This window comes from Cydia splendana, chromosome 15 (genome assembly GCF_910591565.1).
Source record: "Cydia splendana chromosome 15, ilCydSple1.2, whole genome shotgun sequence".
NCBI lineage: Eukaryota > Metazoa > Arthropoda > Insecta > Lepidoptera > Tortricidae > Cydia > Cydia splendana.
The window spans coordinates 13,961,943-13,987,617 of NC_085974.1; the positions used below are offsets into that span (position 1 = coordinate 13,961,943).

The 25,675-nt window shown below is 40.1% G+C and overlaps 1 protein-coding gene across 1 annotated transcript; it reads left to right on the forward strand.

Annotated features, from left to right (window-relative positions):
• The first annotated feature begins 2,045 nt into the window (after positions 1-2,045).
• LOC134797713 (DNA-directed RNA polymerase, mitochondrial) lies at positions 2,046-25,123 on the forward strand. Its single transcript, XM_063770064.1, has 25 exons — positions 2,046-2,328; positions 2,464-2,574; positions 2,745-3,147; positions 3,446-3,625; positions 4,058-4,195; positions 5,706-5,880; positions 8,942-9,052; positions 9,720-9,881; positions 10,712-11,041; positions 11,306-11,446; positions 11,929-12,047; positions 12,696-12,867; positions 13,550-13,668; positions 14,030-14,245; positions 15,324-15,473; positions 16,010-16,195; positions 16,669-16,878; positions 17,716-17,870; positions 18,827-18,978; positions 19,624-19,783; positions 20,607-20,736; positions 21,122-21,247; positions 21,826-21,997; positions 22,416-22,507; positions 23,040-25,123. The coding sequence occupies exons 1-25, from the start codon at positions 2,187-2,189 to the stop codon at positions 23,161-23,163; spliced, it is 4,176 nt and encodes a 1,391-aa protein (XP_063626134.1). The 5' UTR covers positions 2,046-2,186; the 3' UTR covers positions 23,164-25,123.
• Positions 25,124-25,675: the final 552 nt, after the last annotated feature.

The following is a 25,675-nucleotide window of genomic DNA, read 5'->3' on the forward strand; positions in this document are numbered from 1 at the left end:
ATAACTGCTGCAACGTTGGACGGTGATACTGTGTTAGATTGGGACATTAAATTCATAAGAGCTTTTACTATAGCATCAATACTAGGCGTTTCTTCTTTGTTACTACTACAGTTACCACTACTAAAAACAGGTTTTTCCCTATGAATAACTGGTTGTCTTACTATTTCTGAATGAGCATACCTATCATACCCTTTGCCTAACTTTACAGGAGCCCTGGGTTTAAGAAAAACAGTTTTTTTATAAGATTGGTTATTCAACTCTGGTATTTTATCCTGATAACTCTGTGAATCATGCTGTGTTTGTGAAGAAGATGACACTGGTGTTGCAAGCAAAGCCTCAGCATATGAGACCTTAGACACAGGCGGGTGAATTTTGGAAGCTTCCATGTAAGAGATGCAACTTTTGCTCATAGTTTCTTTAATAGCTCTTTGTCTGTTAAATTCTAAACATTTTTTGCTAGTGGCTTGATGTGAACCTTTACACAAGCAACACTGATAGTCATCCTCCTCTACATCACAAGATTCACCAGAGTGACCTTGTCCACACTTGAAACATCTTGGATTTGAGCGGCACTGATTTTTAACATGCCCATAGCGGCAACAAAGGAAACATTGAACCGTTGGATATATATATAGTTCTACTGGCAAGGCCATGTAGCACATGTACACCCGGGTGGGTAATACTTGCCCATCAAAAGTAAGTATAATGGTACCAGTATTCACAAATTGAGTAGTGTTATTGACAACAATTTTCCTTTTTATTCTTCTAATTTTTATAATTGGCCCACAGCCAATTGGCAGGTTAATAGAAGTCTGTACTTCATCATCAGTCAAGTCAAGTGGTACGCCTTTGATCACTCCCATTCGTGTGACATTGGAAGTTGGGATGAAAGCATTGTATTTGTTATTTCCTAAGCTGTCATTACTTAAAAAATTGTTAGCATCAGTGTGTGTAGCAAATGCAATGCTGACTCTATTTCTGCCTATTCTCTTTAGACTGCCGTTCACAACACCTTGAATGTTATTTTGTCGCATAAAACGACCAAAAGTGATAGGATGGAGAGTTGTGCCATCACTGGTAGCTTCTTTTTGAACATGTACAACAAAAGGTGCAATGTCAGACTGTTGGTAGCGGTCACGACCAACAGGCACATGAGTAGGTGGGGAGTTATTATTAAGAGTATTTGTATTTTCAGAATTCGAGGTTAAAATGGGATTCGGATTTACTGTTGGCTGCGGATGATTGGTAGCATTCTCTTTTAATTTTGCTTCAGCAACGCAAACACAATCTGTATTTTTATTCTTGCTTGACCCAGATTTGCGTTTTCTTTTATTACAATTGGTACACATCCGTGAAAGAATTTTTCTCTTTAAAGTTACGTCCGTAGTATTTGATACCGACGCATCAGTATCCATCGATGACTCTATCGCGGAAATTAAAATATCTATTGGTGTTTTCGACCCTGAGGGAATCGTTCCCCCAGGGTCGGGGGTTTGGCCATCCCCCATATAAATTACATATAATTAGCACTTACCCCTATATTTACACCTAACTACTTAATAAAATTAAAAACTATAAGCTAAATCTACAAATATATACACTAAATACAGACTCCAATCCTTTAAAAATACAATTTCAAAACTTTAGTTACGAAAACCGCGTCCGCCGCGCACGAAGTTTCCCGCCCTTTTTTCACTGACAGTTTGTTTTTCTGTTTTGACATTTCTGACAATTCTGACAGAAAAAAAAAGTTTCTGAACTATTTGACAGTATTTTAAAAGCGCCTAACGATGAGATATGTTTAACGTATTGCTGAAAAGTAAAGTATACGTAGTCAAATTTATGTCTTAATGATAATTTCAGCCCTATATATTATACTACTCTTTGATTTCAGCTCATCAGAAAATATGCAAGTAAACGCGAATAACTTGTCACATCACAAGATTCACAAGATAATCTTTATGTATTTTCGTACGATACTAGCAGTATTAACTGTAGCTTGAACCTTATAACGAGTCGGTCAGTGTTGCCCATTTGAACAGAATTATTATCACTTGTAACCCATAAAATGTCAGTGTCAATTAAATCTGTCAATAGTGCGTAATATCTCGTTGATTTCACGTGGTTTTCTTGGTTTCGGCATGTTTTAAATAATTTACTTTTGATACTAATTAAATGAAAACACCATGCATCGACTGATATCAGCCAGGAACTTGTACCAAACAAGCCTTCATAATATTTCCTTACCTTCAAATACAGCTCTCAATAGAAGTCCTGATATAAAATGTGCCTTTTGTCGGAAAATTCTTCTAGGTCAACACAATATAGGTAAGTTTGTAGGATACCTTGGCATATTTAGGACGCCTAGTGATTGGTTTTATATTTAGAACTAAAGTCACATGCCTTGTAAATGGGCAACTTAACCTAAGTATCGATATTGCGTAACTTTCGGCTTGTTTCCAGAAAACTTACTCGTCGCCAGGCACCAGTCCACGAGAATAGCAAATGCCTTGAAAGCGGTCAAGAAGAAAGGGAAACATAAAATTTATAAGAAATATGGAGAACTATTGGAGGGTATGAACTTACTGATTGTTTACATGTGGCTTGATGTAAACAAACAAATTACTCAATTATATTTTATTTTATAAACGTGAACAGACACTTTTCGAACACACATTATATTCCAGAATTGTTTATATGACCAATTGGAATCCCGCGTATTTATTGTATGTTATTTTTTATAGTTGGCAATCAAGCAATGACTGAAACCAAAGTATCTATAAGTAAATTGCGTGCCGTCCATCTCTCCAAACTGGCTGACAGCCCGGTATCACTGGGCCAGCTGCACCAGCTAACCACAAAACCATCCAAGAAGCCCACCATCGCCGAAGTAGACCCTGAACTGCTTCAGAGTGTGAAAGAAAAAATATTAAAAAAATCTGCACCAATATCAGCGCAGATAAACATATGTTCAGGTCCGAAGGAGATAAGTCTGGAGGATGACCAATGTGCCCTAGTATACACTCATCACAAAATTTCTAGTTTGGAAGACAGATTAAAAACTAAACAGTACATAGACTCTGTTAAAGAGAGTTATTATAACTTTAGGAAAGCTACTATTTATGACCAGAGGTTGCAGGATTTGAGGTAAATATCATCTCTTATTTCTTATTTGTTTCTGTATTTTCATTATTAATTTATACCAGGTTAGATTTTAATCAAAATTATTTTTTTGCCTAAAATGTGCCTTCCATGAAGTTCAACTAAGAATTTTATACAACATAAGTAGACTACTCCTGAAAAAAAAAATCCATTTCACCACCTTAGATGAATTTCAAAAACCGCTTTCTTACTGGAGCTGTACTACATTTAAAAGAATGTAGGTGTAGAAACTTTTATTCAATATTTAGATAATTGGCCAATAATTTGTGATACTCTTATTCAGGTATGCCATCACCGAAGGCCTCACACAGGAGTTTGACATGATCACCCCAGATTCCAAGCTGGAGGAGATGCCCCTCCAGCCACTGCCAAAGAGCCCACATTCTGTGTTTAGGGAACTGTTTATTGAAAATCAGATGGATTCCTATGACCAGCAGCTGCTCAATTCCTTTTCTAGTTTACAGTAAGTGAATTTTCTTAGTTAATATATTTGGCAGTATGTTTCATCCACAAATCCAACTGATTACTTTGAAAATTTATTTATTTGGGAAACATACAGTACATAATAATGTGTGATTCAAGCATGTTAAAACAGAAAAATAAATAGTTTAGGGATCCAAATCGTATAGAACAGGGAGCATGTTTTTTGAAGTATTTTTTATAGCTCTTGCTAGTCTTGCTGAATATTACATAGAATTATGCAAATGTGCAACATCAAATTATGTTAAATTATATTGTAAGTAATTTACTATATATAAGCTTTTAACCCATATGTATGAATAATAACGGATCTGTAGTTATAATTTTTTTATCAGTTAAAATCTGTGTGACCGAATTTATGACCTGAATAAATACAATATCTACACATCAATAAACTTAATTTTTTAATTCATAGAAGCCAAGGCTTAGCACACCCCGCCATAGAAGACATTTACGACGACCCAGCATTGCACGAGATCCACGAGCCGCGCGACCTCGAGTTCGGGCAGAGAGAGGCGGCCCTTGAAGTCAAGAGGCTTAATGTCAAAAAGGCGTAAGTTGAGTTTGCTTTACCATTATCATAGCTTGGTTAAGAGACTTGGCCTCAAATGTCTGTATACCTACAGATGTCGTGCATAATTATTTTCCATCGTATTTTCTCAGAAACGTTCGTATTTGTCATGTCAATCAACCTCAGTACTTTTTGTACCGAGACTGACTGAAATAGCAAGACACGTTCGTACGTTTCCGTGAAAATACAAAGGAAAGTAATTACATCTGTACTTAAGTTGTATTATAATAAAGTTTGACTTTTGTGATATTGATGGAAAACATTATGTGTACAATAAATTATGTCTGTGTCAAGTGTGTTGTTATAATAAGATAAGTTGCAAAAGAAAAAATGATGCAAATTATTGATTCTGGAAATTTCTTGGAGACTTAATGCATGTTGATGATATTAATTGGTTAGTTAATTAGCCTTAATTACCATATGTTTATATATTTTTTTTTTATACCACATCGGTGGCAAACAAGCATACGGCCCGCCTGATGGTAAGCAGTCACCATAGCCTATGGACACCTGCAACTCCAGAGGTGTTACATGCGCGTTGCCGACCTTTTAAAAACCTGTACACTCCTTTTTTGAAGAACCCCATACTGTAGACCCTCGGGAAAACCTCGGAAGGGAGCTCATTCCACAGCCGGAGCGTCCGCGGGAGGAAATTCCTCTTAAATCGCACTGTACGCGACCATTTAGGTTCTAGGGTGCGATGAACACCCTGCCGACGGCGAGCGGTGCGGTGATAGAAAGCGGCCGTTGGCATCATGTCAAATAGTTCCTCAGAGCACAGCCCAAAGTGGTAGAACACACACAAGGAGGCAAAGTCTCTCCTTAGACTTAAAGGTTCAATACCGCTTGTGAGTTTGGGATCATCGACGATTCTTACAGCGCGCCTTTGGACTGAGTCGAAGGGTCCAAGCTGGCATCCAGGTGCTCCTGCCCAAAGGTGACAGCAGTACTCCATATGGGGTCTGACTTGCGATTTATAAAGCAGCAGTCTTTGCCCCGGAGTAAAGTATTGCCTCGCTTTATTGTGCACACCGAGTTTTTTGGACGCCAGCGCAGCCTTACCTTCCAGGTGGCTGCGTGATTCCAGGTGGCTGATAGTCATGTGTATGAACATAATCATTGTATTTTTTTTAGTTTAGTTAGTTATCTGGTGAAAGTCTGGAAATGTTATTACATATTACTGACACTGACTTGATTTTAAATAGCATTAAGAGTGTGTGAGTGTGAAATGTTCCTATATTCATTCACATTTATAGGCGGGTCTTACGCGAATTTATTTTATTACCTTTATTTACCGACGCTTCGACACAGGTTTCGTATGTGTTCGAAACGCGAAATTTTTTAATATTGATTGAAATGTTCCTGTCAAGAGGAAGGAACAACCACTCATTTTTTTAAACAAAATGTTAAATGAAAATAAACATATGTAATATTATATAGAGGGTTAGAGGGTAATAGTAATAGTTTAATAACACTTGTAATATTCTTACAGCAAACAAGCAATAAAACAAAAGAAAAAGGCCAAGTTAGAGAAGCGCAGAGCCAAGAATGAAATCAACATGAAGACTGACATGAAACAGTTGGAGCTGCAAGGCAAGCAGGAAGCTCTCGAGCGTTTGCTCGCTGCTCATTTACAGCTGCTGTGCTCGCTCAACATGGTGCAGGAGGTGAGAACATTTACTGCAGTTGTAATATAATATATAATATAATTCAGCCTATATACTTCCCACTGCTGGGCACAGGCTTCCTCGTATGCGCGAGAGGGCTTAGGCGATAGTCCCCACGCTACCCTAATGCAGACGAACAAATACGAACGTTTCCTAGAAAGTGCAATGGAAAACAATTATGCACTATATTAGTACGTTTTTTTAGCATTAGAAAGAAGGTAAGCGACCTTGACATGTCTTTTAATTGAAAAACGCTTTTTAAAACCGGTCAAGTGCGAGTCGAACTCGCGTCCCAAAGGTTCCGTACTGCACTCATTTTCGAACGAGCGAGCAAAGCCATGTTCTTACATTCAACTTACTAACAACACATGGCTAGGGGCACGGCCAGGCATTTCCATGTTTTTTAACTGAGCTGTCAGAGGATAGTTAGTTACGCAATAACTTTAGTAAATTTGTTCTAATTTTACCAAAATTTTGTTCAAGTATTATGTTAAGCATAGTGATTAGTGCCTATATTCTTTTTGCGTTGGTTAAGCGTATCACTGTTATTTCAAGATAATAGATATACGTCTGACACGGCAGTTCGGTCTTCTCATTTAGCTACTTTAACCAATTATTTGTTCTGTGTTTGAGCACTAACCTCCCGCAACTCGGCCTTCGGCCGCGCGTTTAAAAGCCTCTGCGGGACGCCTCGGGCCTTCGGCCATACGCGTAGCTCGGCCTTCGCAATAGCTATCCACACCACGTTTCACATAAAACATTACGGCTGTGTCCCTAAAACAGCTCAACCGCGTTTTTTTCCTTAAGTCCGACTCACGCTTGACTGTAGATTTCTAATAGGTTTTCCTGTCATCTCGAGATAAAGAACTATTTAGTGTATTTTTTTCAAAATTTCTGATTTCTTAAATAACTTCTAAACTATTTAATATAAAAATATTAAAAAAATATATTTGAGATCCTCAAAATAAGCCCTTTCGTTTAATATATAACACGATATGGTTTGCAAAACTTTGTTTTTTAATTTTCTCATATCCCCCCCAAAAGTGCCCCCTATTTTCAAAATTCTTTTGTTTTCATTACATATCCGTCTTTGGGTTACAAACTTGCATATGTGTACGGTACACAGTGTACCAAATTTCAACTTTTGGTCCAGTAGTTTTGGAGCAAATAGGCTGTCACAGACGGACAGACAGACGCACGAGTGATACTATAAGGGTTCCGTTTTTTCCTTTTGAGGTACGGAACCCTAAAAATCAGTAACTATTACTTATGAAAGCAGAAGAATATAAATGATCGTATTAGATTCATAATTGTTACATATTTGCCTTGATTTATTTTTCAATTAAAAGACACATCAAGATTGTTTACCTTTTTTCTAATGCTAAAAAAAACGAACTATACATCTGTAGTATAATTTACAAAATTAAACTTTCATGAGACATACTTTAAAATATTTATATCACGACGGTTACACTCACTCGTATTTTTAGTCGCTATTGGCGACATCCTCCTCTATTCACTCTAGTTGCTATTAGTGACTTGAGCCTGAGGAAGGACCCCCGACGGGCCCGAAACATGTCGCCAATAGCGACTAAAAATACAAGTGAGTGTAACCGTTGTGGTATAAATATTTTATGCTTTACAAAGTTACGAGTATAATTTCAACTCCGATCGTAAGCGCCATCGACATGTTGCGACAGTGGCATCAGTTCTAATTATAATAGTCAAGAGTAGATGTTTTTGGATAGGAGTTAGTTTCGTTAGACATTGTATGATGACATGGGGGTCATCCATTAATTACGTCACACGAATTTCTAGGCTTTTTTACCCCTCCCCCCCTCCTTGTCACACTTGGTCATATTTGGCAAACCCCTTCCCCCCTGGTGTGACGTCACATTTCTTCAACGAAATCGGCAAATATTTATTTAATATTTTATCAAAATATTTTTGACAAAAGAAATATTAGTAAATTTATAACCCAAAACTGATTAAGAAATAAAATTAAACGAATAAAAACGATTATCGTTTCAAAACCTTGTTATTTAAATATTTTAAATGATAATTAGCGTATAAAATAATTTAAATACATTTTCGGTTACTGATGAAGTTAAAGTGACGTCACAAAGTTTATGACTCCCCCCTCCCCCTTGTCACAACATGTCACATTTACTTGACCCCCTCCCTCCCCCTAAACGTGTGATGTAATTAATGGATGACCCCATGTGACATAATTAACCACAAGATAAAAGTTCATCAACCTTTAGTGTTTAGTTTAGACCAAGTAATACTATTTGTTGCCAAATGTGTATGTTATTATTAAATCTGAGCTAAGAGATAAGATGTCTGATCTACTTTTATTTAGCACAAGAATTTGTTAACGCCAAAGTTATTAAAGATAAGATAGACAGCGTAGCAAAACAGATTTCATGATTTTACGTTTTTACCCCATTTACGAAGAAATAAGATTAATGTTTGTATGTTTGTTACTGAAGCTCAAACGTCTTAATAGATTTTGACTTATTATATACTTGTAGTGACATAGGGTATAAATGTTTGTGTAAAAATACTTCGTTTTTATTACTAAGACCCTATTACTAAGACTCCGCTGTCCGTCCGTCTGTCTGTCACCAGGTTGTATCTCATGAACCGTGATAGCTAGGCAGTTGGATTTTTTACAGATGATGTATTTCTGTTGCCGCTATAACAACAAATACTAAAAAGTACGGAACCCTCGGTGGGCCAGTCCGACTCGCACTTGTCCGGTTTTTTTAGCATTAGATAAAGACTACACGATCTTGATGTGTCTCTTTATTGAAAAACACTTTTAAAAATAAGTCACAGCGAATATGTAGGTAACAATGTTATAGCATATAGGTATGTTTATTTATATTCTTTTGGTTTCATAAGTAATAGTTACTATTTTTTTAAGCGTTTTTCAATAAAAAGACACGTCAAGATCGTGTAGTTTTTTCTAATGATAAAAAAAAGGGGTGCCTATTAGTAAGCAATTTTTAATGGTTTTTAGCTTAGGTATTTTATGTTAAACAAATTTATGTCCCAGGCCCGCAAAGTTCTACAGTATTATCGGCAGCGGGGAGCCAAGGCGCCCGACCATCCAAAGATCACTGACATCAAAGTTTACAACACGCTTCTACACGGATACGCGTTTATGGTAATTTTGTTATTATATTGATACAGTAACGAAATGAAATTCAATTGTATAAGAATTATAAGATGTATAGGTTGCGGATGTGTTTCTTAAAAACCAATAGAATCACTTCATTTGTTTTCCTCACTCAGTATGTAGTGATTATATTGGTTCTTAACAAACACATGCCTCGGTACGCACCCGGTCACATCTGGTGGAAACGCAGCCTTTAAGTCTTAAGAAAAAAATGACAATGTTTTGTGGTAACTGATTTGTCAAACATCGACCTTTGACAACCAGAGTTACCGCACAATGTACGGAGCCCTACAGCGCCATCTACATTAGCTGTCAAATTCGAAGCACGAATTTCACTTAGAGTTTACATATCTAAACCAATCAACTAATCTTTGTTAGAAAAAAATGTTTCTTTGTCATATGGCAAAGTACCAATATTAAATAGAAACATACAGATTTAAAATAATGACAGTTTTGAATGATTCACGGTTAGTTTCACTAGACTTATATTGTCCGAAATATGAACCATGATTACCTTTTGTATTGTTCTTTTGTTTTGTTTGTTGTTGTTGTATTGTTGTTACGGTTCATATCCCGGTTAATATAAGTCTAGTTAAAATCATGATTTTCTATAAATAAATAAACATTAAATATTAATCTGCAAAGTATATTTTAGGGGCTCCTGGACCAAACGAAGGAGTTGTTAACATCAATGGCGACAGATGGGATAGTTCCGAACGCACAGACTTACGCCGCCACCTTTGAATGCGTCGAGAGAAGCAACGTCAAAGATAAGGGGACCGTGTTGCAACACTACTATGGGCAAATGCAGGAAAAGGTAGGTTACCTTTAATGTACTTATTAGAACTAAGTATTAGATTAGAACAAACTAAATTATTTTTCAGAAAATATTTTAATTTGTTTTTATTTCAAGTAGAAACACTACTATATATATTATAAACTGAAATAAATGTCATATACTAAGAAAAAGTGACCAAGGCCTCCAGTGCCCCAGGCTGGAAGTGAACCAGCGTCCTCTGCTATAGCACCTGATAGCACCTGATTCCAGCCTGGGACACTGGAGGCCTTGGTCACTTTTTCTAGTATATGACATTTATTTCAGTTTATAATCTTTAATGTATATTTCTTTGAACCACTCTTAACACTCTTATAGAACTTTTAATGTCAAGTATTGAAAATGTATTGTGCAGCGGTCACAGAAAACATTATATTGGTTGTGGATATCGATTCGTAATTTATAATCTTGTGACAAGTGATATAAGAATAAGGATACAATTTGAAATTATGTGAAAATTACTGTACCTAAAATTTTTACAAAATACTCTTGCCAAAGGTCATGTAAATGAAATATGTCACATAGGTATAGGGACCGTGCGCGTTGGAGGGTCTGCCATCTTGTGGCCTGAATCGGAAGCATATGTACACATGTAGTATGTTTTTTTGTGCATAGTAGATTCTGCCATCTTGTGGGCTACATCGGAAGCATAAACGACACATTTAAGCCTCGCGTCAAAAATCTGACGGCTCTTATGCTGCCCCCTATAGTTCATGCACGGGGCTTATACTTTTCATAAAATAACTTTCCAATTTAGATTTTCATTTCTGTAAATAATTGACATAAATAAATACACGGACTTTCTCTTTCAGGGCATAACCCTAAACGACTTGCTAGACAAAACCCAATTCGTCCACGACCAACGCGAGCTAGTGTTCCGCGCCGTCCGCCGCCTCCACCCCTCCTTCACCCCCCACTACACCCCCCCGGTCCTCGACTACGACTGCCCCCTCACGGACAAACTCAAGTTAAACGAGATACACAGCCGCCAGGGGTTGTTGACCTCGCCCGCTCAGGGGTTGATGACCTTGGAGGAGGTAAAGGAGAGAGGGAGACGGCAGCTGGAGATTGAGATTAAGGGAGATATTGAGGTGCAGAATATTGATGTTAAGGATGACGCGTCGCCGACTGTTAAGTTATATGTAAGTATTAAGTTCTAAATTATGTTTGCTCAATTTTGAAATTTCGTTACGATCATTATTGTATGCAAAAATTGGATATCAAGCTTTTATTACACATTCGCAGACACGAATGCTACAGTATTCGCTCAGTTTTTTGTTTCCTTGGGCCTACATGACGTGTCTTACCGTCCGCGAACGTGTTTATATTCTTCCAGTTTTAGAATAAAAATTATTTAGGTTAGTATATATTTCGTAATATTTTACTGTGTTTTTTTATACATTTAGCGAGAGAAACTCCAAGCAACCGAAGCGGAATGGAGATCAGTGGTGCGAGAGTCGTTCGAGCGCAACCTCGGCACGCTGCGCTCGCAGAGCCTCGCCTCGCACTCGGCCATCGCGCTCTACCCTTACCTGAGGGTGCTAGAGGTACGTCCATCCATATGTAGCCACTATAAACCAATAGGATACTCTTTATATATCGTGTGCTGTACGGGGTAGCACAAGATCTCCGTTTTAAAAGTAATCCAATGTAGACCACAATCTTGCCGAACCACCAACGGTTAAACGAAAGTCCGCATTTGACGTACAAAATCTGTCTTGCCTTCTCAAATAACTGTACCTCTGTTTAATAGTTTCGGTTTCTCACTCACTATCCCAAATGGGTGAATTTAAATAGATTAAACATCCCGTACAATTGTAATGCATAATTATTTTCCATCGTATTTTCATTGAAACGTACGAAACAGTCAGTCACGGTACAAAAAGTACTGAGGTTGACTGATTTAGCATGGTAAATGCGAACGTTTCCGAGAAAGTACGATGGAAAACAATTAAGCACTACATCTGTATGTACAAAGTTGATTTTATTTAATTATTTATAATGCACTAAGAAACTTTTATTTCAACAGTCGGAGCAATTCGTGGATCTCATAATGGGTGAGATCAACAAGCTGGTGGACGGCAGTGAGACCTACAGCCCCACGCTGAAACTGCTGCAACGCGACCTGGGCACGCAGGTCTACCACAAGTAAGTTTAATTCCTATCCAAAGTTGGACACTCGTTTTTAGACCCTGGACATGGCCGTCTTAAACTATGCTGGGGCCCTTAGGCACATAAGAATTTGGGGCCCTTTTGGAAAGTACAGAAAGCGAATTAAACTAACATTTTTCTACTATGATCTTCTATTTATTAAGAGTAATCAAATATACTGTTACTGTCTGTCATTTAGGGGGCCTTGAGGATGGGGGCCCTGGGCACGGGCCCCGTGTGCCCTTATGGTAAAGACGGTATTGACCCTGGACTTGGCAAAAATCCGTTAATCATTTCTTCCCGAGCGTTAATTCGTGACCTGGTTAAAAGAGATGTATCATGAAGCTTCGTGAACGTCACCTGTCGCTACGTTGGTGGATTGAGCAACGGCAGTCACGCCTTAGAATTATGAACATCGAATTAAACTTTATGATAAGTGTTTTTTGTTTAAAATGCAATTTAGTTATTTTCTGTTTGGTGAATTAAAAACTACTAAATCTTTTTCGAGCCCCACTAGGCCAGTATCTCCACGAGCCTCTCAATAGGCCTGCAAAATGTGCCAACTTCCATATAATCCGGTCCGTAAACACCCTGCACTAGCCTACCGCTTTATATCGTTGCATAATGAATGAAATTCTTTCACAGATACCAAGTAGAACAGTACCGCAAGAACGGTGTTCTGTCGAAAATCTACAAAATTTACGAGCAATACTGCGAATGGTACATGGATCGCAGCGCGCTAGGCACAGACGTACCGCTCAACAGTCGACAGGCGTGGCAAATGCTGGTGCATAGGAACAGAGAAGGAGCCAGTTTGGTGAGTTATGATCTCTATCTGCGGGGCGTAAGGTGTAATTTACGATAACTGGCCTACATGGACCGCAGCGCATAAGGTACTGATGTACCACTCAATAGTAAACAGGCGTGGCAAATGTTGCTGCATAGAAACGGAGAGGGGGGGCGCTAGTTTGGTGAGTTATGATTTCTATCTGCAGCATACGGTTCAATTTACGATATCTTACGTACAAGGGCCCAACTGTGTTAGAAGTCAATATACCATCACTCAACAGTCGGCAGGCGTGGCAAAAATTTCATTGAACGACCTATAATTACTACAGAAATCGCGTATATAATGACTTAGAAGGCTATTCCACCTGTCCAATTTCTCTGTCCAATGTCATTGCGTCCCACTCTCCCAGTAAGCAAAATGTGAGACGCAATACACATTGGACAAAGAAATTGGATAGGTGGAATATACCATCCTTAGTCACCTCATGCTCAGTCGACACTGGAAAGCTTAAATTTGGTTAGTTTCATATAGTGCGCAGTGCGCATTACATTCTGGTCAGTTGTAAACAATTATCAACATTCTGCAAATGGCTCAAGGTGCATATTTCTATAAATTTCTCACGTTACCACGACTTATTTTGTAAACGATTGTCAACCCTATAGCGCATGCCAGAAGGTGCACTTTCAAATAAAGTTGGTGTTTCGTACAGGACATGGAGGAGACGCCGTGGCCGATGGAGATGCGGCAGAACATCGGCAAGTTCCTCTACAACATCATCATCAACGACGTCAAGATCGACGTCAACATGTTCAAGCCTAAAGCCAAGCAGTAAGAAGCATAGCCTCACATTTTTAGTGACAGCTTTTTTTTACTAATAATAGTAATAATCATTGATGCGAGGATGGCTCTCGACCCGAGAACGAGAGAATCCGGCCTATGTCACTGGAGGGCTTGGCCAGTTTAACTTTTCATTTAAATCATAATATCTGGGAGATCGAGCTTTGCTCGGAAAACATATAAAAACTTGAAAGTAGGCGTTTTCCCAGAGATAAGACCTAGCTAGATCGATTTTTCGCCCCCAAAAACCTCACCATCATCATACCAATAGATAAGGTGACGTGTGAGTGCTATATGTCGCGCGGAACTACTTGCGCCGCGAAGGTTAATAAGTTTCCGATGGTTTTCTCAGGAAAAAACTCCCGGCAGTCTACAAAGTGCACCGCCCGTGGGGCCGTCTGGTCCGCCTGGAGCTGAAGCCGCACCCGGCGCTGGCGCGCCTCTGGATGGGCGCCGCCCGCGCCGAGCTGCGCATGCGCGCCGACCTAGTGCCGCCATCGTCGCCGCCCAAACCCTGGCCGCATCTACATTCTGGGGCGTATCTACTGACTAAAACCCCACTTATAAGGTAAGGTAAAACGGGGTGGCTTTAGGAAAATTTGGGGTTACTTTGATAGTTTTAAAACGGCCATAAAATTACCATTATTCATTATTTACTGAAAATGTTCATGTAACAAGTTAGATAACTATATGTTCATGTTCACCTACTGTAAAAAATCTGTCATAAAAATATATTATGGCTTAAAAACAAGAATTTCAAAGTCGCCCCTGCATTTGAATTCTATTATATTTTTCTCTCACTCTCTCCATCTCTCGCTCGCTTTTGAATGAGCGCCGCTCGAACCGAGCTACACATGCGAGCCGATCTACTTGTAGTATCACCATCGTCCCCACCTAACCCTCATTCTAAGGCGTGTGGGAAGCCACTAACCAGGGATGTTGCGGATGCAGATTTTTTGACATCCGCGGATGCAGATATTTAAAGCCTCACATCAGCGGATGCGGATGCGGATGCGGATGCGGATGTCAACATTTGGTACTTAAAAAACGTCAAATATAACATTTTTAACATTTTTTATTTAAAAAAAAAAACGAAACGTTTAGTATTTGACCAAGAATATAGGTGCGTTTTATTTAATAAAAAGTAACTTGGCCGACTTTTCGGGATCTAGACGATTTCGTTATATATGTACCTTATAATGACGAAATTACCTAGCACTTACGCCGCCGGCGCCGCCGCTAATACGTTCCTGATACCGACTTGGTCGGCATCCGCATCATGCGGATGCTCCGCATCGATTCTATGCGGATGCGGATGTTGAAAATAATGCAGATGTTCCGCGGATGCGGATGCGGATGCGAATATTCGCAACATCCCTGCCCTAACGTAGGCTGATTACTTAGAGCATTTAGTAACTGGAAACGCCTTGGCTGTAATTTTCTGTACAAAACAGTCTGCCAATTTTTGCGGGGGAGGGGCACGTCAATGTATAAATAGCCATGTCAGATAAACGTCAGTCCATACAAAAGTTTGCACAATTGTGCAAGGTTTTCGGCAGAGGGGTAAGCTCTTAAAGGCGACTCCGGTTATTAAATGCTCTAAGGCTGATGATGATGAAAGAAAGCTAAATACATTTTTGTTTCAGAATGCCGTTCTACATCATGAACCAGTGGAAGCGGCTTGAGGAGGCGCCTCCGTCCGCGTTGTACCCAGCTTTAGACAGTCTCAACCAGCTCGGAGAAGTGCCGTGGGTCGTCAACAAACCCGTGCTGGACTTACAACTTCAAATATTTAGGTAAGATAATGCTCACATCCCGCGCATCTAAGCGCCACTTGCACCATCCCACTAACCCAGGGTTAGGCGGTTAAACCGTTAACCTAGTGTCAAATTCTACTGGTGACCATGGTAACTGCATGATTAACGGGTTAACCCCGGGTTAGTGGAATAGTGCAAGTGGTCCTAAGGGTGTTATTCCATCTGTCCAATATCTTTGTCCAATGTGTATTGCGTCTCACATTTTACTTTAATGAGTGATTGAGACGCAATGACATTGGATTGGAATACCACCCTAAGCAAAGAAGATTAATGTAATATTTCACCAGTCGCCGGTTGTATCAAGCAATTCATGTTAGTAAAAGTAAAGCAAAGCAGCATATTACTTAAAGTAAACCAGCATCAGCCTATCTAAGACAAATTTTATTTCATACAAAAATATCCTAAAATTAAAACAATCATAATACGCTTAAATAGTTACTTAAATACTTATTATAAATGTACTGGTTTAGAAATCTATATTTAGGTCATCCTGTAAATTATGTTCGTATTTGTAGGTCTGGCGGCAACAAGAAGCTAGACATCCCTCCCCCCGCCTCGGCGCTGGATCCCAAACACTTCGCGGAAGCCAAGGACGCGGCGGGCGCCTTCAAGCGCCGCGTGGCGCTCAGCCGCGCTCGCGCCGAGATGCACTCGCTGTGGTGCGATGCGCTGTACAAGCTTGCACTAGCTAATCATTACAGGTATTTAATTAGTAAACAAAAAATCGACTAGGTTTTTTTTCGAATAAAACCTTATTTCTATCCTTTAAATATGTAGCCCCAGCCATAAAATTAATAAATTTACACCTTGTTTATAAAAGCAGGTCAGTAGTTTCAATGCTACGGTGGAACAACAAAGATATAAACACGCATTAACTGCTAAAATTCTAACCTTGCCAATAATCAGATTAAAAAAAACAAGGCGTTAATTAGGCGTTATTCTAAAAGCAGCCTTACGTATAACCCTGGAGGCCGGAGCAAAGCAATTAGGCAAGCCAGTGTTGAGGCGAATAGCGAAAGATCAGTTTTCCTGTATTATTCGCCTCGCATGTGAATGCCGTATTATATCTATACCTACTCACGGTGACGCCACATCTATACTTTAGATTAGAGAATTAGTACGACTATAGTATTTCAAAACGACTACAATTCTAACATCATACTCATTTCCTCAGGGACGAGATCTTCTGGCTGCCCCACAACATGGATTTCCGCGGCCGCGTGTACGCGTGCCCGCCGCACTTGTCCCAACTCGGGGCCGACGCGTACCGAGCTCTACTTAAGTTCGCTCGGAAAGAGCCGCTGGGACCCGACGGATTAAGATGGCTTAAACTACATGCTATTAACTTGACGGGCACTATGAAAAAAAGTACTGTGGATGAGCGGTTTGTTTGAATTTATCTTTAGCAATGTAACTACTTGGAGTCAACGCGTACCGAGCTCTGCTGAAGTTCGCTCGAAAAGAGCCGCTGGGACCCGAAGGATTAAGATGGCTTAAACTACAGGCCGTTAACCTGAGCGGGACCATGAAAAAAAGCACTGTGGATAAATAAATAAATAAATAAATAAAAATACTTTAAGTAAGATGAGAGGTTTGTTTGAATTTATCTTTAGCAATGTAACTACTTGGGGCCGACGCGTACCGAGCTCTCCTGAAGTTCGCTCGAAAAGAGCCGCTGGGACCAGATGGATTAAGATGGCTTAAACTACATGCTGTTAACCTGAGCGGGACCATGAAAAAGAGCACTGTGGATGAGAGGTTTGTTTGAATGTATCTTTAGCAATGTAACTAATTGGAGCCGACGCGTAGCGAGCTCTGCTGAAGTTCGCTCGAAAAGAGCCGCTGGGCCCAGACGGATGATGAAGATGATGATGGAAGATGGCTTAAACTACATGCTGTTAACTTGACCGGAACGATGAAGAACAGCACTGTGGACGAGAGGTTTGTTTGAATGAAACTTTAGTCTTGTCGATATCGAGCGTTGCTGAAGTTGTCAAGAGAGCCGCTGGGGCCCAATGGGCTGAGGTGCCTTAAACTACATGCCGTCAATCTGACGGGGTCTATGAAGAAAATCACTGTGGATGAGTGGTTAGTTTGTGCGTTTGTGTTTGTGTGCACGGCGACAAATGTACGGCGCGGCACACATAGGTACAACTAATTCGCATCCAGTGAACTTACTAGCGAGTAATTTCTATAATATTGCTTTTTCTGCTTCCATCAGGTTGGAATACGCGGAAAGCATCTTAGACAAGATCCTGGACTCGGCCGATCATCCTCTGGACGGCGAGGGCTGGTGGCAGGCCTCCGAAGAGCCCTGGCAGACCCTAGCTTGTTGTATGGAGATCGCCAATGCCATCCGATCTCCAAACCCTGAAGGTTAGTCCATGTGGTAATGTTTATTTTGAACTGTTTAGACGACAACGGTTTCACTCACTTGATTTTTTAGTCGCTATTGGCGACATCTTTCGGGTCGGGGGTTCAGTGCACGAGTTGCAGACGCCACGAGCACTCGAGCCTGAGGAAGGACCCCCGAAGGGCCCGAAACATGTCGCCAATAGCGACTAAAAATTCAAGTGAGTGAAACCGTTGCCGTCTAAACAGTTCAAAATATGTCTCACGAAAGTTTAATATCGATGTTTATTTTGTGTAAAATTGTGCTGGCTTTTATTTTTATTATCATCTTTATAACGTTGTCCCGGCTTTTTTCCACGATTTACATGTGTGAGCCTGGTTCGGCTTGGCAAGTAGTTCTAAGAATTGGCGTAGGCATTAGTTTATACGAAAGCGACTCCCATTTGACCTTACGGGAGGAGCCTAAGGGCTGATTTAGACAGCGCGCGAACTCGCATGCGATTTTAGTTACATTGCGGACTGTTGGTTCCAACTCAACCGACCGATCAAAAACAGCAATGTAATGAAACTCGTATGCGAGTTCTCTCATCGTCTAAATAGGGCTTAAGGGCTGATTTAGACGGCGCCCGAACTCGCATGCGATTTTAGTTACATTGCGGACTGTTGGTTACGTCCAATTCAACCGACCGATCAAAAACAGCAATGTAATGAAACTCGTATGCGAGTTCTCGCATCGTCTAAATAGGGCTTAAGGACTGATTTAGACGGCGCGCGAACTCGCATGCGATTTTAGTTACATGGCGGACTGTTGGTTACGTCTAATTCAACCGACCGATCAAAACCCGCAATGTAATGAAACTCGCATGCGAGTTCTCGCATCGTCTAAATGAGCCCTAAAACTCCTGAAATTATGAGTGACAATGGCTCAAATGGAGGTCCTAACTCGAAAGCTACAATTAAATTTTTGTTGTTTTGTACAGAGTACCCGTGCGGGTTCCCGGTGCACCAGGACGGGTCGTGCAACGGGCTGCAGCACTACGCGGCGCTCGGCGGCGACGCGGCCGGCGCCGCCGCCGTCAACCTGGCGCCGCGACACCGGCCGCAGGACGTGTACGCCTCGGTGTGCGCACTGGTGAGTACATCACTATACAGAGTACCCGTGCGGGTTCCCGGTGCACCAGGACGGGTCGTGCAACGGGCTGCAGCACTACGCGGCGCTCGGCGGCGACGCGGCCGGCGCCGCCGCCGTCAACCTGGCGCCGCGACACCGGCCGCAGGACGTGTACGCCTCGGTGTGCGCGCTGGTGAGTACATCACTACGAACCGCAACACTATGTAGTTCTACTCCAGGCTAACCCCTTATTCATAAACGCGCTACAAGCCTCAATTAGCTAATAATCGTTTGGCCGTATCTGTCATTTTGACTTATGTATTTGTAAGAAAGGGATAAAACATAATTTAACTAAATCAGGCCCGTAATGTTTTATGAATAAGGGGGTATATTACTACCTACTTTATACTACATTTTTAATTTCAACGTAAACACAACTCAAAAGTATCGAGTTCATAATTTGAGCATACTCAATCACTAACATTAAAACCAGTTACGCCTCTCTGTCCACAGGTTTCCTTTCTAATTTGAACCTAAACCCCATGTACTAAAGTCCAAATCTGAACCTAAACCCCATGTACTAATGTCCAAATTTGAACCTAAACCCCATGTACTAATGTCCAAATTTGAACCTAAACCGCATGTACTAAAGTCCAAATTCCCCAGGTGGAGGAGATGCGGGCTCGCGACGCGGCGGCGGGCGTGCCGGCGGCCATCATCTTGGAGGACTTTGTGCGGAGAAAAGTTATCAAGCAGACCGTTATGACCACCGTGTATGGAGTCACGAGATTCGGAGCGAGGCTGCAGATCGCTAAACAGCTCAAAGGTAACTCTCACTTACATGACGAATTTATTTGTAATTAAGGGTATTCCTGTCCAATTTCTTTGTCCAATGTCATTGCGTCTCACTCTCTTATTAAGCAGAATGTGAAACACTAGACACTATACACATTAAACAAAGATATTGGACAGATGTAATACCACCCTTAGGCAACGATATTGTGCTTAAAATTCCAGGCGTAATTAATGATCCACTTCATAGTTGAATGAAATTGTATAATTGATTAGATTACAGTTAGGATTGTAGCTATGTCGTTTGTCGCACAAATTAATTGGTTTGTAATTCTAGTTCTAATCGGGGACTTGTATCATGAAAGGTAACTTTTTATTATATTATTATTATACACTTTTATTTAGCTTCACTGCATATATACCGATATCTCTTTGTATATACTCGTATGGTGCTTCAAATCTTGTAACTTAAATTTGAACCACTTCTGGGTGTTTGATTGAGCTGAAATTTCTTCGCCGCATACTTCCATATTTCCGATGACAATGCAATAATACGCTAACATAAAGCTGATCTGATGATGCAGTCGGAAGGCAGCCAAAGTAACTCTTCGATAGAAAAACATAAACACATTCAGTTTAGGCTCATTTGAAAGGTCTCGAGAAGTACTTGATAGACATGCCAAGGAGAGAAAGTACAGTCGGCAATAAAAGTGTGTATCAATAAATATTTTTGACGGTTACTTGTATAAATTAACTTTTGCCCTCGTCCGAGCGGATCCTTTCATGAAACTAGGCCTCTTGGTCATAATCTCTGTACCGCTCTATGGTTTGGTCTAACATTACATTTCCTACGCCAGACATCGACGAGTTTCCCAAGGAGCACGTGTGGTCGTGCAGCCAGTACCTGACCACCAAGACCTTCGACAGCCTCCGCGAGATGTTCACCTCCACCAAACTCATCCAAGACTGGTTTACTGACTGCGCCAAGTAAGCGGAATTTGCTCCTGAATCTAACCCTGACTTGGTGTTTCTAAATCGGTCTGTCTCGTGAAATTGGGGTACATACATAAAAAAAGGATCTTCGAAATTTTGAAGTTGGTTTTAAAATATCAGTAACCAGCCAATTTTGATTGCGTGGGAACTTCAACATATATGTGCCTGGATGCAACTCACTATTCATATGTCGCTTTCGTCCAATCTTTTTTGTCTCTGCGCTAAAATTATTTAAAGATAAAATATATTATACGTAGACGCTTGCAACATTACACCTCACCTTCGTTGGACAATACATTTATAGGATTTATAAACATTTATTTCTATGGAAAGTAGTTCATAGTGCAGCAGCATAACTTAGGGTCGTTTATATTCCCAGGCTGATCTCAGGCATATGTGGAGAGAGCGTAGAGTGGGTGACGCCGCTAGGACTGCCTGTGGTGCAGCCCTACTACCGCCGCGGCACCACCGCGGCCAACAGCCGGACACCGCTTGACCATCAACAGTAAGTTTATTTTATCTGCACGTCCGAAGGCCTGCTAATTGTGGCTAAAATAAAAACTACTACTTGAATTTCACGTTGATACTAATTCTGCTGATACTGCTGCTGTCTACTCTACGTATGCTCTGTACGGTTACCATCAGTTTGTCACTGACATAAACGCCGTCGAGAACGTAATTTACTTTCTATACATCTCGCTCGTACTCGCATATTAGTGCAAACGGGACGTATAGAAAGTAAATTACGTTCTCGACGGCGTTTATATCAGTGACAAACTGATGGTAACCGTACAGTGAACAGAGGCCTCCTGTGCTCGTGAAACGTGTACACGTGTACAGATATAATGCATAATTGTTTTCCATCGCATTTTCTCGGAAGCGTTCTTATTTATCATGCTACTTCAGTCAACCTCAGTACTTTTTGTACCGAGACTGACTAAAATAGCAAGACATGTTCGTACCTTTCCCTGAAAATACGATGGAAAATATTTATGCACTATATCTTTACCCTACTCTTGTGTGATTCAACTTTATGTTTGATTATTAAACCCAACATTGGATCGTTTTAAATTTTTATTTCAGACGTCCATGCACCATGAAGCAGCGAAACGCGTTCCCGCCCAACTTCATCCACTCTCTGGACTCGTCGCACATGATGCTAACCTCACTACACTGCCAAGCCGCCGCCGTCACCTTCGTGTCCGTCCACGACTGCTACTGGACGCACCCCGGAGCGGTCCCGCTCATGAATAAGGTAACAATTACACACACGTTTCTTTATAGGCGTTAGAATTGGGTAAAGGGAATTGGGATTGGGCCTTTGACACAATCGATTAGCATATACGTGATATACGGATAAAAATCTGGGAGTTTGAGAGGCGACATCTGTTTGGTTTTCTATTCATCTTACCAATTGACAGAAAGTGGTGAAAATCAGACAGTCTAAAAGCTGCAGGTTGCGTTTTTTGCTTTGGAGTACCGCAAGGCAGCATCCTCGGAACCACAACGTATGAACTTATATCATTTACACAAATGTCCAATTCCAATCCGTATTTCCCAGGCACTTAAGTCATTTTATTAAAGCCATTTATAGAGAAATCTCAAATACGGCTCAATTAAAAAAAATCATTTATTTCAAGCTCAATGGCTCGTGTATTTTTTTTTGTCCACAGATTTGCAGAGAACAGTTCGTAGCTCTGCATTCGCAGCCGATCCTTGAAGACTTATCGGACTTTATGGTCAAGCGATACAGCTACGATGAAAGGTACATGCTATTTTATACTGTATTTAAAGGCAATTAGTGTTATTTTTGTATGCATTCTTTGAAGAGAAAGATCAAAACATAGAAAAAGGCGTTTAAGAAGCGGAACAGCCGGAAAATTAAACTCAATACCTCTGAATAGAGCTCAGTGCGCTGAACATTATACCACTTTGTACAGTTTTAATAACTTCATTATGGTTTTGTTTTATAGACATTGTACGTATACATAGTTTGGCAAGAATCACTTGTCAGTGGAGCATTGGCAGAGATAATTATACTGTTCTTTTTTCTTACGCCGGTATCATAACTGCAAAAAAAGGATGAGTAGTTTTTTATTCTACTGTTACTGAAGAAAATGTTTGCCAGACTATATAAACATTATATATACTCTGGCGCAGCGACTTTGTCAGTAGAAAAAGACGGCAAACCTAAAAAATTTAGGCGAGAAGGGTTAAACTCCCGTAAAAAAAATTCGAGCCTTTTTCTACTGACAAGTTGGCTGTTTCACTATACTTACTTTTATTTATTGTTCCAGCGAGCTTGAAGGCACGTTGGGAGCGCCGAACAAGAAACGCGTCAACAGTTTGCTGAAGAAAGTCCCCAGCAAGGGCGACTTCAAACTAGACAGCGTACTCGATTCCGTGTACTTCTTCAGCTAGTCGATCGAATGTGGACTTTATGACTGGTACTGTAGACTCTCTTTTGTTCGGAGTCGGTATAGATGTATGGCAATTGTGTGTCTTGAATTGAAAAGTGATACGCGTAAATGGTTTAAAGTGTCATCTTGGAATCTAGCGATCATTTTTAATTGAAATGGAGACTGCATGAGAGTTGACCACTGATGTCAATATACTGTCTCTCGGATGCTGTCCCTTCGTAATGAATGACTAATTATTTAAAAAACAACATGCAAGAAAATGTTGCCATCAACTAGAGTCAGACCAAAAAAAGTCCACAGTGGATTTGATAGGCCACACAGTGCGAGTGTCATTTATACGTCATAATTTCATAGAAGTTTGACGTTTAAAATAACACTTGTGGCTATCAATCCGCTGTAGAATTTTCTTGGTCTGACTCTAGAGTTAGACCAAGAAATGTCTACAGAGATTTTGACAGCACCTGCAGTGCAGGTGTTATTTTAAACGTCAAACTTCTATGAAATTATGACGTATAAGTAACACCGGCACTGTGTATGCTCTCAAAATATCTGCAGACTTTTCTTGGTCTATGAATTAATATTATGAATTTTACCGCAACTTTGTACTTTGGATAGACACACAATTGGGATTGATAGACTGATATGAGATAATGTTAACGGTTGATAGTTAGTGTATTGACTTTATGTAATTTTCAATGTTAATGTTACTACATTTCAACAATGAAATATAACTTCCAAGATGCCTTCGCTCTAAATATAAAGTAGTTGACTCTCGTAGAGTACAAATGGTTTAGTCACGTATTTGTAATTTGATTGTTCCTGAAGTCTAATCCATTTGTGGAGAAAGATGGTGCAAATGGGTAACGCAAGGAATTCAAAAATATTACATTAAAACCGCATAACCCTCACTGTATTACGTCAATATTTAAGGGAAGGAGGATTTCTAATCTTTAAGCAGTTTGTTTCTTTTAAAAGACTGTTTCCGTTTTAGCTACGGAACCCTGAAAACCCTGCCTTTGCCAGGTCCGCTTCCCTCCACTTTGCGCGATCCTGGGCGTCGTCTCGTGTGAGCCCGTTCACGCTCATATCTGCTTTCACATTTGTGTAGGTATTAAACAGATAATAAATATGCGCCACTTTTCTCCGCAATTGTAAGTTTTACAACTATTCAGGGTTGGTTAGTAACTAAATTGCGTTTATATGTTTATATGCCATATCTAGAAAGTCCTACACCAAACCAAAATAATAGTCGTAGCCTGGTTAGCGAGTGCAGACATTTGTTTAGTTTAACTAAATTAAAAAATAGCTATCAATCGTTGTTGACGGAAACCCCCAAAGGACCGTTGAACCTTTTACAACATACTACACGTTTACATGTGTCAAATAACTTAGTACTTCATCATCATCATCATCATCATATCACCCAGAGGACCGTCCACTGCTGGACATAGGCCTCCCCCAAAGAGTGCCACAAGGAAGGTACCGGAAGGCGCAGCGTGGGTAGACCCCCCACAAGGGGGACTGACGACCTGGTAAAGGTCGCGGGAGTCCGCTGGATGCGGGTGGCGCAAGACCGGACTTAGTACTTACTAAAGGATAATTTGGGGTTACTCATTGGTACATTTTGTTTTTGAAATTCTTGAGGAAGGCACCAAATTTATTGTACTGTAAGAAAACTTAGGCTCCCAATATATGTTTCGTTCACCCTTTTTCTTGTGTGACGTCAGTGACGTGCCTAGCACGGCATGTGCTTTGGGTCGGTTAAATTCACAACACTCATATTCAACTGGGGGTCAACAACATCTGATAGCTACAGCAGTATTACATTTTGATATTATGATTATTATGTTATTGTACTTATTGTATATTATGTTCTGACTCGCAACCATTTTTCAGTAGTGCAATGCAACAAAACAGTCTGTGATTTGTTAGATGTCTAACAATAAATTAAGTTGAATAATGATATTTTGTTGTTTTATTATATTTTTACACACTTTTATTTAGCTTCACTGCGTAATATACCTATAGGGAGACCGAGCTTTGCTCGGAAAACATATACAAACTCAAAAATGCGCGTTTTCCCAAAGATAAGACCTAGCTAGATCGATTGATCGCCCCCGAAAACTCCCATACAGCAAATTTCATCGAAATCGTTAGACCCGTTTTCGAGATCCCCGAAATATATATATATAAATAGATATACAGGTATTGCTCGTTTAAAGGTATAATAATTGCTGTTTAAAAGCAAAGACATATGTAACTTCGTATAAGACGAATAAAGTTTAAGGAAAAAACGTGCCTCAGATTTCAAGTAAAAGTCATTCTCGAATAGATGGCGCACACACCTTTAGCCTATCCTAGGCTAGATGGCGTGACGACACCGTTTCATATTTAACAATTTTAACACATAGATATCAGTGAATGAACATGGATCAAAATGATATAAAAATAACAAAATCATTGTATCCATATATATATACATTTTTTGATAACTTTATACGTTTTCATTTTGA

What these genes read in the sequence shown, in the direction of transcription:
- LOC134797713 (XM_063770064.1), top strand. Translation starts at nt 2,187, where the DNA reads ATGCATCGACTGATATCAGCCAGGAACTTGTACCAAACAAGCCTTCAT. An exon ending in TACACGGATACGCGTTTATG is followed by an intron (nt 9,053 to 9,719) that starts GTAATTTTGTTA and finishes AGTATATTTTAG; the next exon opens with GGGCTCCTGGACCAAACGAA. An exon ending in CTTACCTGAGGGTGCTAGAG is followed by an intron (nt 11,447 to 11,928) that starts GTACGTCCATCC and finishes TTATTTCAACAG; the next exon opens with TCGGAGCAATTCGTGGATCT.